General features: G+C 33.0%; 1 protein-coding gene across 1 annotated transcript in view; it reads right to left on the bottom strand.

The window, feature by feature from the left end:
* Positions 1 to 2213: 2213 nt before the first annotated feature.
* Positions 2214 to 17468, bottom strand: part of LOC142340680 (uncharacterized) — a 29683-nt gene continuing 14428 nt past the window's right edge. The window contains exons 5-6 of the mRNA XM_075391373.1: positions 14211 to 14521; positions 2214 to 2839 (exon numbers count right to left, since the gene is read on the bottom strand). Of these exons, the coding sequence (XP_075247488.1) occupies positions 2423 to 2839; positions 14211 to 14521 (728 nt within the window). The 3' untranslated portion in view covers positions 2214 to 2422. The remainder of the gene's footprint in view (positions 2840 to 14210; positions 14522 to 17468) is intronic.

The following is a 17468-nucleotide window of genomic DNA, read 5'->3' on the forward strand; positions in this document are numbered from 1 at the left end:
CGTTTAGAGAGTAAACCTAGAGAAGGCGCATTTCTTTGAAAAAATGGAAGAACTTCTAAACGTTTTGGGTACAGAAAACATATTCCTAGATTTTCTCAATTTTAAATCTTAAAAATGCCCAGGAGCTCTCGGCTAATGTTGCAATTGACCATGGTGTTCACAAGGGCACACTTCTAGGGCGCTTATTTTTTCTCTATGGAAAAAAGAAGATGGTGATTTCGATGTGGCACAGTTTGCTGATGTAACTAATTTTATATGCAAACCTAATTCTAGAGACTTCAATTCAGAAAATAAAAGAAAATAATAACATAATTCAACTTGAATGAAAACTAACAAAAACTGATTGCAGACAAAATGGATAATATCTCATAATTTTGTAATTAAAAAGAAAATAGATCGAACATTCATTTTGAAGGAAACATCATAAAACCTTCAGAAAAGTCCAGACATCTTGGAATACACGTAGGTGCACGTTTGACTTTCGGAAATCATTTAAATCAAAAAGGAAATTGTATCAGGGCAATGTTTGCAATATAACCAAACAGGCGACGACTGTCAAGGACTACATATCAGCTCAAAGACCCGTCTAGCTATCCTACTAATTTCAAAACTTAATTCAATGAAACTTGTGCAACAAAATGTGCAAATCAAATTGACCAATCGATTGATGCCAAAAAACGGAATCTAAGCAATTGGGGTATCGAATCTCTCCTTTTAAACAGCATTAAGAGACAGAAAAATTACAATGCGGGCTGAGTATTGTGGCAATCAGTTTAACATTTAAACATATGTTAGGCGATTTTTTGTTAAATAAAAATGAACAGATAAATTTGAATCAACAAGTAGGATCCGTCAGAACGTATTTTTACGGGTAATGCGAACAAAAAACCTTTTTAAACAATTGTTTGCGCTTCCATTCATGAATTTAAATTTTTACAAAACAGAAAAAATAACCCTTCAACACCTTACTCAGAAAAAAATTTGGAGCTCAATGGGATGCGGCAGGAATTGGGGATAATTCTTCAAACAATTTCAGCGAATTGCAGCCCACTCTATATATGATTTGTATGAGTTCCTAGTAGTCTTAGAAGGATCATATATAGAATATTCCCGTGAAAAATAGTCCGAGTGCATGTTAATTTAATATATCGTGTGAAGTCTACATTTGAACCATTGGGTGCATTAAAACACCATATATGGATTTTATGCGCATTTGGAAAATGATTTAAAAGTTAGATGCAAAATTTTGTAATGCATGTGTCTAATAAGTAGGCTTTTATAGGTATCAACTGGCTTCAGATAATATGAAAACTTAAAAAAGTGATATAGATAGACTTTTTTTCCTTACTACTCAGGAATAGTTTCCGTAATTACACCTGAAAATAGTTTTTTTTAATTGACACCCAGGAATAACAAACAACCAGACAAAACTGCAATCACGGCTAGCCAGAGATGCCCAAAGACAGATAACTCAATCAAAAAAAGCCAGTAAAAAACGTCCACGGTGTTTCAAGTGGCCGGCTATTCCCGAAACAGTACAGAGCTTTGACGCAATTGCTCAATAAAACGTAAATTCTCTTATTTTCAACGCAACTTTTGTAATAAAGTTGATGGTTAAAGGTTGTACATGAATTTCGCTGTCAGGACAATTTACCCAATGTCATTATACGCAATGCCCTTATACCCAATGCCAATATACCCAATAGCAATATACCCAATGCCATTATACCCAATGTACTTTGATATTTTCGTTCAATAATGCGAGAACAAATTAGCAGTCGTTATTACCCGTATGTTTCACCATACTTAATTGCCTTGGCCATACCTCAGTGGCCCGTGGGACTTGATATGAAACTATCACAACCGAAGAAGTGATTAATATATTATGCTTAATGGCCATGGCCATGCCTCGGCGGCCGAAAATGGGATTAAGTTATCCCCTTGTTAAATCATAGGTGTAAGAGCTTTTTTCTGCTAATTAGCACTCGGATTATGGAACGAAAATTTAAATGTGAATTGGGTATAATGGCATTGGGTATTTTGGCATTGGGTATAATGGCATTGGGTAAACTGCCATGTAACCATGAATTTCATACATGCCCCTTTAGCACTCAATTTTGCAATAAGTGTTGCATAGAAGGGTGTTTTGGCGGATCACATTGTGATCGCAAGATAATCACATAATTGATATCTTATCGATAAAGAAAGGTAAGTTGAAGGAAAGTAAGTGTTTTTTTATTCTTGGTGACCATACTGGTATCATTAATGATTTCTTGGTAAATGTATTCAAATATACAAGGATCGTATTTATTTTTTAGCCTCATACTAGGATGGTACTAAGAAATCGAGTATGCAGAGTATGAAATCATATACGATCCTTCTATGAAATTTATTTCAGAGAAAGGATCGTTAAAACGTCAAATTAGCAGAATTTGACATCATAAAAAGCTGCTCCAAAGTCTTGCTCGGCTTGGAATACTAAGCTTAGAGCCAATTTATTCAAATGGATCACTGTAGGCTTTTCCATAATTTGTTTAACTTCGAGTGCCAATTCCGAAATAGCCGTGTCGTTACTCAACAACTCGTGCAAAGTTTCTTCAAATAAAACCAAGTTTCTGTGAGTTTTGAAGTCGGAATTTTCAGACACGCTAGATGCAGTTCTTTTTACTCGTTGGGATGTAAATATTTCCCGTTTTTGTCTTGTACTTGTCATATTTTGGTTGTCAATTTTGTCCAAATAATAGAAAGAGTAGCTCATCTGACAGTTGTCGGGGAATAATGTCGCATTCTGTACCTCAATGAAGTAAAAAGTGGATGCATTTGTACAGACTTCGTCAATCTGAAAACATATTTATTGTTTATTTATGATATGCAGAAAAATAAAAAGATTGAAGTATATGGTTATGGAAAATGAATCGCAATCTGGGTGTTTGTCGTAACTTTTTTTCAGCAAAACTATTTATAACCCAGGGAAGCTTGGCGAAAAATTTTGGCCTTGTAATTAGGAAAAAAGACATTAGTGGAAAATCCCGCGCAGAACTTGACAAAAATTTAACAAAAAAATAGATTTTGGAGCTCTACCTGAAAACAATAGAAATCAGGCAGGATTGAGCTAATTGACTAAAACAAATCGAATTGCCCTCGCTTCCTGTAAAAATTACTAGCTGGTTGATAAATTTTCAAAAGCTCTTATTGAATATTACCTTTTAATTGACCAAGTATTTAGCTATTGAGCAGCAGTAATCAATAATAGACTAAAAACTGACAATTTTATCGTAGAAAAGATATTCTGCCCGAAACATAAATCATAAATGGCTTTTTAATTACTATGATCAGTTGAGATAAAACTGTTTTTATAAAAACCTAATAGAAAATTTCATAGAAACAAATTCGCCTATTTGTTCAGCAAGACAGAGGCACGATTCATAAAATATGCATAGAATTATGTTCAGTTGATATGATAAAAAGCTGTTTATTATATGGTTATTTGCCATTTTCTTATCTGTCAAACTATGTTTTTGAAGCCATTTCTTAAACTATTGATAGTAGCTTAATAAACCCGGGTCGAAGTTCTTGGGTGAATTTTTGTAAGAAATGTGGTGATTATGGTGAAAAAAATATTTGAGCACAATTCAACGCATTTCTTGCAAAAATTCACCGCAATTCTTACAAAAATTCACCGCATCGACTTTTGTGCCAAGTTGATGTAAAAAATGCGTTGAAAGCGGTCAATGCGGTGAGAAAAAATAATTCACCGCATTTCAACGCATTTTTTGCAAAAAATCACCGCGATAATCGCCGCATTTCTTTCAAAATTCACCGCTTTTGCTAAACAAGATTACGGAACATCCTCGAAGCGGATTTATGAACAAAGTTAATTGCTAGAAAGTTAATTAATGTTGAAGCTACAGTACAGCAAATTTTGATGGAAGTTTCAATAGTGTACACTATATATATACAGGACTTTGTTTAATGTCAACGGGCGTATATATTATCACACTATTGTTTGTTCGTAATAATTGAAATAAAACAACTCAATTTTGTTTATTTATATTCAGTTTTCTGTTTGAGTTCAGATAGCTCAGCACACGCATTTCCTTTTAAAAAGGTTAATTGACAAATCGAAAGGTTGACACTTGTTCTGTAAATATCAACGTCCGCTCCCTTGCTGACTTTATGTTACTTCTGTAAGATAAGACATTAACAAGTTTTGAAGTTTTTCAATATGATTTCGTTCTTGCGTTCTCCTATTTTATCTAAAGGTTCAATGGGGCTCGTAAAGGAGTATTCTGGAAACTTACATAAAGGTCTAGAACTGTAGTTTGGGATAATAACAAATTTGTTCTTCAAAATTGAGGTTTTCGACTTTAACTTCTATTACCCCCACTCAGATTAGGCCTGGATTTGTAAGGTGTAATGTGGACTTGTCCAACTAGAGTTTTGTAGTGTCGCTCCACTTTCGGTTGAGTTAGAACATCCGCTCCCTTTTCTTTTGTTGGCGTATACTTAAATGAATAATTTTATCTTCATTTTTATCTTCACGCATAAAATGATTCTTTTCATGTATGTGTTTTGATCTTTTATAGAATACTGGGTTTGTCGCCAAAATGTTAGGACTCTGATTATCTTCGACAATTGTAGTGGGCTCGTTCTGTGGTTAATCCATCTATTTTAAAACATTTCGAAGAAGTTTGATTTCTTGTACTTCTGCGCCCAGTCCCTGATGCTCTGCCTCCATGATTTTAAGCAACTGTTTGCTGTTTTCGAACTTGCCAACTGAGAGCTGCACTATTTTTTCCAAGTTTGAAAAAGTATCCATTAGTTGATCGTCGATCGTTTACATCTCCGCTCCAATCTGCATCTGATTCTCCGATTAGTTTGAAATCGATGTCCGTGGAAAAATTAATCTGAAACTTTCTGAGTACTTTAAGTATATCAACAATCACTTTCCGGCAGAACAAAGATCAGTTGCAGATTCATTCAGGAAGCTTGAAAAAATATTGGCGATCCACATAATATCAGGTCTAGTAGGCTCAGCTAAGAATAACAATGCCCCTACTAGGCTTCTATAGATTGTTGCATTAGCTTTGCTTGGTTCTTGCTTTGCATTTTCCAATTTTAGGTTAAGCTCTGCTAGTGTTTTTGTTGGTTTGCTACCACTCCTTTAAATCTTTGCAAAACGTTCTCAACATTTGCGCACTGATCTAGACTGATATGTGTCTCATTGTTTTCTTTTTTTTTATGCCTAAAAACCACTTAAGTTCTCCACGATCGTCTACTTGAAATTTTTCCTGGAGCTATTTTAAATTTTTGAATTTCTTCTTCGCTTGTACTTTCTATTTACTGAGTCATCTACCCCACTTAGCATATATAGCCTTTCTTTGCTTTTAATTTTGTAGAAGAGACAATAAACTTTTTTGCTGCGTAAAAATTTTTCACTGTGAAGAGAGTTTGCTCATTCTTGATACCAATTTTTAGCTACCTGTTTTAGACCGTATATGTTTTTTGGTGAGCTTACAGATTATTTTTTGTCCATTCTGATCTCGTTTTTCAAAATCTTGTGGTTGCAGTAACTAAACCTCTTCTTCAATAATTGTATTTTGTGTTCACTTGTCTAAGCACTAAGTTTTCCTTAGCAGCTAGAGATAGTAAAATTCTAAACGATTCGGGTTTAATTGTTGGTGCAAACTTATCGAAATTTTCAATTCCCTCAATTGGCTTAATACTTTTGCAAAACAACTTGCTTTGTATTTTTCAATAGCTACGTTACCATAGTTGGTTTTTGAACTTATTCCAAGTGACTGAATCAATCAAAAAATTATATTCCTATTGCTTTGCTTCCTACCACAGTTCTTTTTCTTCTGGTTCAATAGCAGTTTTGGAAGTTTCTGGTTCAATCAAAGACCCATAACAATTTTCAGAATGCGTAAAGTTTTGACGATAACGTTCTGGTAACTTTCTATTCTTTCATTTCGCTTAAGTTCTTTTTTCTCTTGCTTATCTTCCTTTCTCTCTTCTTTCATTTTCTCGTACTCAATCCAACGTTGAGCTGCTGCATCGAACGATCTAGGTATCAATAATTTTGCATACTGTTCAATCTTTTTTTTTGGTGGGAATTTTTTCTGGTTCAGAAGCTTTCTCTATATCGTCAATAGAAGCTGGAGTTATTGTTTTTGTTTTAATTTTTTTTTCAAAAAAAAACAACATTTGAACGTGCAACTCAACTTGTTTTTCTTTTGGAGTTTCAGTTTTTGGCTCGAGACATTGCGTTTGACTCAAGTCTTCATTGTCTGCGGCTAACCCACACGACTCACTTGAACTAAACTCTGAAATTTCTACAACTTGTTATGCTTCCTGAGTCTGTCTTGTTTCCTCAGCTTGCTCAGGTAACTCAACTTTTCATTGTTCCCGAATCTGTTCTACTTTCTTTTCTAATGGGTCTAAGTCCACTAGAAAAAAGTCGTCAATTTCGTCCTTAGGTTGTTTTTTGAAAACTAGAAGAATTTTCCCATTGTACATGACAGTCCTTGCTTCAATAATCTTTCTGGTTTCTATGTTTTGAACCAAGTGTGATGTGCTACTGTAGGCATAGCCTAAGAAAACTCATTTTTGGGCTTTGGGGTCAAATTTTCCATTTCCATTACATTCATGTTTTTCAAATACTTTTAAATGGTCTGTTTTGGGTTTTCTCCTGAAGAAGTTTTTGAACGAAGATTTTTAGTCTTTGTTTCTGCTCATTAAATTTCTAACACAGTTTGCGGTGTCTTATGCATGTACCCAATAAGTTTTTGGTAGCTTTAAATGAAGCCGCAGGCATTGTGCTGATTTAATTAGTGTTCTGATAAATCTTGCAGCAACACCATTTTGCACTGGAGTTTATGGTATGGTGAACTCAGGATTTATTTTGTTATTGACACAAAACTTGTTTAAGTTTTGTTTTTATACTATCTGCCGTTGTGTGACCGCAGATTTTGAGGGGTTCCGTTTTCAGCCACATAATCTTTGAAACATTCAAGTACTTCAGATTTGAACTTCATTTACTTGACACATGCGTAGCCGCTAAATTCATCAATGTAAGAAGCAACATATCTATTAACATTAATTCTAGAGGGAGTTAAATGTCCTAATACACCTGAGAACACTCTTTCAATTTTTTGAGTACTTTACCAAGTGCACAAGTTTCACAAGTTTCGTTGTTTTGTTTAGATGTTCTTATCTTCGGTGCCATAGAATCTATGCGTTTTTGTACCCCCTGAAGTATACAAAGTGAGGCGTCTTGAGTTGCTTGAATGGTAGAAAAAAGGTTTTTCCATTTGGAAAATTTTGAACAGTTCTACAGTTTTAATCTCCAAGGCATTGTTTTTACTGAAATGCATTACTAAATGTTTTTTTTCGACTACTTCGAAGTTGACATTAGATTGGTTTTGTAACCTGGTTCATTCAATACTTGCTTCAATTCTAATACAAAGTTTGCACCTTTAGAATCTTTTGCACTTATCTCAACTTCTCCTACACCTTCAACGATTGCTTTCCTTCCATGTGGTTTATTAACAACTGTTTTTATTTTTCGGTAGTTTTTAAACCATTCCTTCTGAGTTATCACGTGATCTGTACTGCCTGAGTCTATAACTAGATCAAAGTTACTTGCTCCGAAGAAAATGTTTTCATCACTTGTCAAACTTGAAGCAAAACATGTATGACTGCTTTGCTTTTTCCTGTATCCTTTTCTGATGGATCAGTCAGCCAAGAGTCAATAATAAAGCAGCACTCTGATAACAGACTAAGCGAGAGACTGATGGGGTTGATCAGAACCAAGGAGTCCAGCTTGTAGCAACTGCCGATCAATCTTCGAAAAGATTTGGTTCTAAACCAGATAAAGCCGCTATTATGCACAGCGGTCTTAGTTCATCTCCTCAGTCAAAAACATGAATAAAAACATGAATCAACTAAAAATTCAATCAAATTTTTTCCGGCTCTTGGGTTCTCCTTTCATAAACGATACTTTTGCAATTGGCTTTGCCTTCGTTGAATATATTACTGAAAACATCATTTTTCATGAAATTAGTATATTATAGCGATAAATTTAGCATCTGATCATATGCGCACAATGGTCTAGATTGAGTCTGATTGGAGTTAATTGTTTCTGAAAAGTCTGATCAAAGTCTCAATAAGGTCTGCTAAGCGGTCTGATGAAAACTTTTTTGGTCTGGAAAGTCTGATCACAGGCGTTTCCCGTCTGGAAAGTCTGATCAGGGGGTAATTTTGGTCTGGAAAGTCTGATCAGAGGAATTTTTGGAACTTGACTACAACGTGGGAAGTGCTGAAATTATATTAGAGCTCAGTCATTAAATTGAATTGGTGACTTCATGCACAAAATTTAGGGAAAGTGTGCTGAATTTTTGTAAGAAGAGTGCTTAAACTGTAGTACTAATGTTAACCAGAATTTGAGCTGAATTGTTTAGAGGTGAATTTTTATAACGCAAATGCTGAACTTTTGAATTAATCGTGTTGCGTTTTTGTAAGTTTTGAGCTCAGAAATACACTGATTCTTTAAGAAAATTTATAGTTATTCTTAGAATTATAGGAAGATTTATAGATAGTTCAAGGATTGTGCTGACAAGGTCAATTTGCCTATTTTTGTTAGCTGAAAAATTATACTATGATTGTGCTTAACAATGAAGTGTTGATTTTATGCAAGCAATGTGATGAAAATGTATTTAGAATTTCTGAGACATGTGTAAAAATATGTAAAGGGCATGACAAGGTGTTGAAGTTTAGATTTTAAAACTCTTAAAATTATGTTATAACTGTGTTAATAAAAATGTGCTGATTTACCTTTTTTCTTTTCTGCCAAAAATTTGAAGCGATGTTTATAAGCAAAAAAATTGCTAAAACGTTGTGGAGTTTTTGTAGAAATTGTGTTGAAATAGTACTGCTCATATTAGGTATAAATTGTGCTAAAATTTTGAAGTGGTGAATTTTACTGAGGCGTGAGCTGTATGTTTTTTTGAGAAATGTGCTGATATAATGCAAAAATTGTGTTCAAAATGGGCTGATGTTTCTTAGGAAGCTCAAATTTTGAAGTGGTATATAAATTCAATGCCTTCTAAAATGTGCCTTTATTTTGTAAAAAAAAATGCCCAAGCTGTGGTGCCAGACGGAAGCAAGTATGTCGAGACCGTCCCAGACGGAAAATACCTATGTCCAGACCGTCCCAGTGAGCTAGAATCATGAATATGCTCTGCTAAACGCGTTCAATAACGGAATCATCTACGAGATAAACTGAAGTTCTGGAAGCGTTGAACTTATACGAGAAACATTAAAGTATCTGTTGAATTTCCGCAATTGATGAATTTCCTCAACTTTCACACTGTGATGAAATTTACTGTAAATTTACACTTCAAGAAATTATATAATGTTACTATACCTTAGATTTTTTTAATATTTCAGAAGGAGAGTGAACGTACTTGCTTTCAGCGTATTCTTTACATATCATTACGCTGAAAGCAAGTGTGTTCCCTCTCCTTCTAAAAAATGAAATGCTATAAAACTCTAAGATATGGTAACATTATATAATTTCCACGATAAATTTACCAAAAAATTGAAAAAGTGTTAAAGTCGGGAGAACAAGTTAAAATTTTTAAATAGTGAATTATAGCATAATATCTGCTAGTTTTTGCAAATTTGTTTACAGTGTCAAAATTGGAAATTGTGGAGCTGTTTAAGTTTTGAAGGACTGTGCAAAAACTATGTGAAGAAATATGCTGAAAGCGTCGAATTCCCTGTTTTTGTCATGTGTTGAAATTATTTTAGATCGGTGTTGAATTTTTGTACTGCTGCGTTTATGTTTTGAAGGTGTCGAAATTTAATTTTTGGAATTGGGGAATTGATATCGTGAAATTGTTCAGAAAAAAATGAGTAATTTTCAAATTTTCTAAAAGCATTAAATTTTCTTTCTGCAGAGCTGAAATTATGAAAAAAAATGTGATAATAGTTTTAATCAGCGAATTTTATCAAATAAGGAACGTATTTTTTTTAAAAATTACATTACATAGTAACCATTTTACAAAAAATGGCTCGCTTGTCTGGGGGTACATTTAGGCTTTAAGACAAGCCCGTTAAACCGAGGGGGTAATGCACAAAAGGAATGGATGCGGAAAATTGTTGAACTTATTTTCTGAATTATTTGACAAGGTTGAATTTGAAAGCGTTGCAAATTTATTAAGAATATGGTAAATTTTTGTTGATTTTGCCCTGAAATCTTTGAGCACTGAAAGATGTGTTGAAATTTTGTTGTTGATATTACCTAAGAACTCAGCTGACGCGAGAAAGTGCTAAATGAATGTAATGCTTGTACAAAAAACATGGTTATATGAAAAAAAATGTAATGAATGTTTTAAAAATAATGAAATAGGAAACTTTGAAGTGTTGAAGTTCTTTAAAGTCTGTGCTGGAGAGGAATGTAGAGGAATGTAAAGAATGTACTGAACGTCTCAATTTCACTGTATTTCTGATCTGAAGTGCTTAATTTTTGTGAAGATGATGATTTGTGCTGAATTTTCGTAGCGGTGAAATTGTGCAAGTTATATGCTGAAAAATTGCTTAACTTAAGAAATTGAGAAATTATGTAAACGTTGAAATTAGGAAGTTTGGGATTGTTAAAAATTTTTATGGAATGTCCTGAATTAGGTGTCAGGACAATTTACGCTATTCCAATTAAACCAATTTCTCCGTTTGTTTGAACTGCTGAATTTGTGTAAGAGTTATAACGAAAATTAAATGTGATGATTTTATGAAAGGATTTTTTTTTCAAAGTTACGCAAGATTTTTTAATGTGCTGAATTTTTTATTGAATAAGCTGAAACCGTTTAGCTTTCCACTTTTTCACTTGTGCTAATTTAATAACCAAAACTGTGCTGAAATTGTGAAGTCCTAAATTTATGAAAAGCAAGTTAGGCGACAGAGGTGCTGGAATTATGAATTTTGAAACTGCTGAACTTAGCTGAGGAATAGGTGAATAATGTTTTTTCTGAATGAACAGCGATGACTTTCAGCGCAATTCTTAGATAGTTTTAACAATTAAATCTAGCGAAGATCTAAAGTCTTTTAACAAATGAATAACCAAAATTTTATTTTTCGATATTACAGAAAATCTGTTGATGACTAACCCGGACTAAGGTTTCAGAGTAAATCAGTACTGAATCATGGAATTTCAATTCTGTATTTTAACACTGGCCATATTATGATCATGTCACTTTTTACTTTGCGCAGACAAAAAATCAGAATAAAAATCGGATGTCTGAAGAGACACTGATCATGATCAAATCTAATTCACAAGTTCTTATGATCAGCTTTATATCTCTAGAATTTTGTTTAGTGTTTGAATATAGAGCTTTAAAGTTTTATTGTGAAATATATATAAAACATAACATACAATGATTCGGAATTTAATGTACCAATTCTCCTTGTTGCTAACACATTCCACGCCTAGTAGAATAAGAAAAAAATTGCAATCGATATCTAAACAAGGCGGCTCGGTAATGTGCGATCGCACATAAGGTTCCGACCCCGCTCATCCACAATTTTGGCATAATTGTCTACCAAATGAGGAACAGATAGAAAAACACAAAAAATTTAAGTATTTTTCAAAAAAAAAACTGGTGTATGAACGAAAAGATAGCCTCCAAAGCAAATAACTCAGTGGAGTAAAAAATGATGCAATAGATTGATGAGATATGCCGATATTAAGAAAGCGAGCAAAGACGAACGGCAAAATCAAACAAAAACAACAAACATCAATTACATCAAAAAATTTATGTCCGTTTTAAAAAACAAAACTTGAAAACAAAGTCAAAATAGCGTCCGATAAAACTGAGAACAGACAAATAACTTGTAATTCGCCCCAAAAAAATGATTATTCACCAGTTTATAATAAAGCTTGGCAACAATTAGACAAGAAAAGAGAACAGAAACTTTAAAGTTAGAAAATTCGCTGAATTTTTTCAAAAAAAAATTTATTTCAAAGTAATGAAAACCATTAGGAATCAACTAAAAAATCCCATAGGTTTACAATTGACAATGTTTTTATAGAAGGGAGTTGAGAACTCTTGGTATTCAATTACAACAAAATTGGTATCGAGAACAACAAATAGACAACAAACTAAAAATCAATCAAATTTTGCCAGAAAAAGCTTTGGAAACCGTAAAGCCATACTTTGGCCGATTGCGCCAAAATATGTTCGATTGCGCCTTCGTCAAACACCGATAAGGTATTATGTGGCCGCTCATTAATGAAAATAAGCAACAATTAGACAAAAAGAAAAAAAATGCAAAATTATGTAATACTTGTTTTTTTTTCCTAAAAAGTTCGTTTCCAAAGACATGAAAGCCATTAATTACAATATGAAAAAGTTAAATAGGTTCGTCCATTCGTGCAAAAGAAACCCATGAGACCTGCAATTATCCAGAATATGTCTTACGTTAAAGAACGTCAAATATGACAAAAATCAAAAATTCATTTACTTTTTTTTGTGAAAAACCCGTGTGGAAGCCAGTAAAGTCATAACGAATTCTCTTAAAACATTAGATTTGTGACACCAATCCTTTTTGACACTTTCCCTTGAAATGTACTCCCATTACAGAAACTAGGTAACAATTAGACCAAAAAGAAAAAAAGCAAGGTTATGTAAAACTTGCTTTTATCGAAAAAAAATTTATTTCCAAAGACATGAAAGCCCTTAATTACAAAATGAAAAAATTGAATAGGTTCGTTTATTCTTTGAAAAGGATATCGGCTCATCTACTTTTTCAGGAAAAGCCAATCAAATAGGGTCATTAAACAGGAAATTACATACGACTAAAAAGACAAAGTATAAACGACAGTTAAAGACAAAGTTAAAAAATTCAATTAAATTCTTCGAGAAAGTATTGTCGAAGCAGTAAAGAACCACAATCTATATCTTTAAAGATTTAAACATTATCAATTGTGCGTTATTTTGAACGCGAAAAACGTGATACATGAACTGACAATAACGTGATAATTTGACAAAATTATAAAACATGAAAATTGGGCAAATACTTAGAAATTTTAAAAAAAATTGTGAAATCTAGTAGTATCAAAGCCAGAACACCATGATTCAGGCGTAAAACCACAATAAACACTAAGTTCGAATTCAGCTTAAAGAAGGAGCTTTCCTTGATTGCTGACACTAAGCTATAAGTTGACCAAAGTAAGAGAAAAATGGAGGCAAAGTTCAATATGCCAAATTTTATTTAAAAATGAAATATTTTAAAAGTCAAAACGACTATAAAATTTCGAGCAATCAACTAGATAAAATAATTTTGAGCTAATTAGGAAGCCAATAGGATCTATCCCTAGTGAGCTTTGATTTGAAATGTTCTGTTACTTAGTTAATGTAGATTGAATTTTTTAAATGAAAAACCGGCAGATGACAATCCGAATTGTTTTTTGGTGTAGTGGTCCAAGATTGGTACAGAACTAGTCCTGTAAATGTTGATTGTCCCTTGGGAATGTTTAATTTATGGAAGGTCATTGATCTAGATATTTTGTTTGTTAAAAAATTAAAAGTAAATGCTGCGTTTTTGGCAATCAAGTTAGCAAAAAACGGCAAAGTTTTATTTACAGAGCACTCTCAACGGAAGTACAAGTGGAATTAGCCCCTTTTAAGTCTACAAAGATTGTGTTAGTGGTGTTTGGGTGTGCACTTCCTGCAAATTTAATCAGAATGGACTAAAGAAACTTATTTGGTGCTGTTTTTGATGAAAAAGTCTTGAATTTTGTTAATTTTTTAGCCTGAATTTGGGACAAAATTCAATGAAAGTAGCCGACAATGTATTTTGCCTTGAACAGTAAAATCAACAACATTTTCATGAAAAATTTTGTTAAATTTTATCAAAATTGGCGAAATTTTAGTCAAAAATTCCGAGAAAAAGGTGAATGAAATCAACGGAAGTCACTCTATTTTCTCGAAAGTTTAAACCTCGATATCTCCCTGTCAAAAACGAAAATCAAAAAAATCTTTTTAATTCCATATTCTACGCTGGACAAGCTTTCTAATGATACCAGTCTCAACTCTCTACGATGAATATATCGATCGGCCAAAATTGACTGAACAAAAAAAAACCCAGTTGAGTACATAGTTCCTCCCCCCCCCCCCCTCAAGAGGGGTCGGAACAAATATCTAACTTACGTGATTGTTTTTCAGTTGATGAAAATCTTCTGCCAACGTAATTTCCTCAATGATGTTATACACTTTGGCGCTCACTTCCACCTCAAAGGAATAATTCCGCCAAATTTTGGGTGGAAGATTAGCAAGTTGGGCGTCATTGTATTCCTGGACTTTGTTGTTCACAAAGTTAGCCAAAAACTGATCTTCGTTGTATTGGGAGAAGTAGTGGCCATAATTATCAAACGTCTCTTGAGCCTGATCGATCCATTGTTGGTATAAAATGGCCTCAATGCCTTGTTGATTTCCAGAATGTTCAATTTCTGTTTCATTTCCTGAAAAACACTAATCTTCAATGAGAAGTAAAATAAAGTTTAATGTTGTAACGATTGAGTAAAATACCTTTTGATGCTTATTTTACACTTTGTCAAGTTGAAAAGGCGTGTATGTAGTTAGTTCTTCAACAAATATACCCTAGTTTGTGTCTCGACTTCTTGAAAGACCTTGCTCGGCCAAAAAATCATACGGGGGCTGTGTTTGATCCAATTAGCGTTAGGAAAGACTTATTTTTTCCGTTTGTTGTTGTAAAAATTGTGCCCGAATAAAATATTCCCAGTCAAATAGTCTGAGTCAAAACTCTTTCGTCAAATTAAAATCTTTATAACGAACTAGAGCAATAAAATCAGTGATATAATTAATGGTTTCTTTATTGAGCGAAAAATGTATCTGCAATTGGTTCTATTATTATTTGGAACTGTTATATTGTCTGTAAAAAATTTGCTATTCGGGACTGTTTGGATTATTTTGCCTCGAATTGGATCGCTTTCATCGTTATTTTTCTTTATAAACTTTATTAACATTATCATACAGTCATTCCTAGATGTCAAGTCTTTAATCTCATGATTTCCAGTGCAATTTATTTTGTTCAATTTATTCTTAAACTTCGTCGCCTTTTGCACATCCCTATTCCTAAAAGGATATTGTGAAGGAATTGTCTGTTCATGTCGCAAACAAATATTTATTTTTCTTTTGAGTTCCTATCATACATGATCATAATATGATCAAATTCTGCTTCCTGTTAATTTAATGTATTTAGTTTCATTCCGTGATTTTGATGGCTACAATTCAATTGATAGTTTAAACTTGCGCTGCATTTGCTTAACTAGATTTAGGCACCGTCAGTTACGACGCAATAGCCACTTGAGAAAAAACCCTACTTTCAATCAAAGCTAAATTGGTCAAACGCGACGCGAATTCCAATCTGAATATCAACATAAGTAATTGCACCCCAAAAGCAAGTACACAATTTTTGGGCTGGTTGTACAGTTTCCTAAGCAACAAAACAAACAACAATAATAAATCTTCCACACCAACAGTATCAAAATCCCTCATTTTTGATCCAAATTAAATAATTATCATTTATTACAGAAAAATTTCCGTTTTTTAAACCTAAGCTTTAACGTTTTGATGTTTTGTGGATAATTCTTCCAATGTTATCCCTAATTGTTAGTTATTTATAATAGAACTTACTTTTTGTTCAAACACCTCTTGAGGGGGGATGAACTATATACTCAACTGGGTTTTTTTTGTTCAGTCAATTTTGGCCGATCGATATATTCATCGCAGAGAGTTAAGACTGGTATCATTAGAAAGCTTGTCCAGCGTAGAATATGGAATTAAAAAGATTTTTTTTATTTTCGTTTTTGACAGGGAGATATCGAGGTTAAAACTTTCGAGAAATTAGAGTGAATTCCGTTGATTTCATTCACTTTGATAAAATTTAACAAAAATTTTCATGAAAATGTTGTTGATTTTACGTTCAAAGACAAAATACATTGTCGGCTATTTTCATTGATTTTTTTGTCGCAAATTCCGGCTAAAAATTTATGAATTCCGGCATTTTTTTGTCGCAAATTGTCGGCTACTTTTATTGATTTTTTTTGTCGCAAATTCCGGCTAAAACACCACTAAGACAATCTTTGTAGACTGAAAAGGGTGCTAATTCCACTTCAAATTCCGTTGAGAGTGCTCTGTAAATAAAACTTTGCTGTTTTTTGTTAACTTTATTCGTTGATTATCAAAAACGCAGCATTTACTTTTCATTTTTTACTAAACAAAATATCTATATCAATGACGTTCCAAAAATTAAATATTCCTAACGGACAAACAACATTAGCAGGACTAGTTCTGTACCAAATCTTGGACCGTTACAATCCAAAATTAATTCAGAATTTCATCAGTCGTTTTTTTATTTTAAAAAATTCGATCTTTTTTGTTTTAATTAAATAACAGAACATTTCAAATCAAAGCTCACTAGTGATAGGTCCTTTTGGCCTCCTATTTAGCTCGAAATTAATTTATCTAGTTGAATGCTTGAAAGCTTATGGTCGTTTTGACTTTAAAATATTTGATTTTTAAAAAAATGTCTTATTGAACTTTGCTTCCATTTTTCTCATAATTTGATCAACTTGTAGCTTGGTGTCAGCAATTAAAGAGTGCTCCCTCTTTCTGATGAATCAAATTTAGTGTTTATTGCGGTTTTACGCCTTATGTTATGGTGTTCTGGCTTTGATACTACTATATTTCACAATTTCATTTGAGTTTTTAGGTATTTGCTCATTTTTCATGTTTTCTAATTTTGTCTAATTATCACGTTATTGTCAGCTCATATATCACATTTTTCGCGTTCAAAATAACTCAAAATTGATAATTTATTTGAATCCTTAAAGATATAGATTGTGGTTCATTACCGCTTCGACAAAACTTTCTCGAAGAGATTAATTGGATTTTTTAATTTTGTCTTCAACTGTCGTTTTTACTTTTGTCTTTTTAGTCGTATTTAATTTCATGTACAATGACTCGGTTTGATTGGCTTTTCCGGGAAGAGTAGATGAGCCGAAAATCTGATATTAGAAGATAGATAATGGCTTTCATGACTTTGAAAACAATTGTTTTCCAAAATGAAAAAAAAATATTTCAACTTCGCAATTTTGTTCCTTTTATTGTCTGTTTGTAACCTGGTCTCGTTAATTAAAGGTTGAAGATGAAATTATTTTTGTTAATGGAAGGTGTCAAAAGGGATTGTTCCTTTTATTGTCTGTTTGTTACCTGGTCTCGTTAATTAAAGGTTGAAGATGATATTATTTTTTTAATGGAAGGTGTCAAAAGGGATTGGTATCTCAAAATCTAATGTTTTAAAGAATTCGTTATGAATTTACTGGCTTCGACACGGGTTTTTCACAAAGAAAAGTAAATTATATTTTGATTTTTGTCATATTTGAC

Source organism: Convolutriloba macropyga, chromosome 6, assembly GCF_964194025.1.
Source record: "Convolutriloba macropyga chromosome 6, txConMacr16.3, whole genome shotgun sequence".
NCBI lineage: Eukaryota > Metazoa > Xenacoelomorpha > Acoela > Convolutidae > Convolutriloba > Convolutriloba macropyga.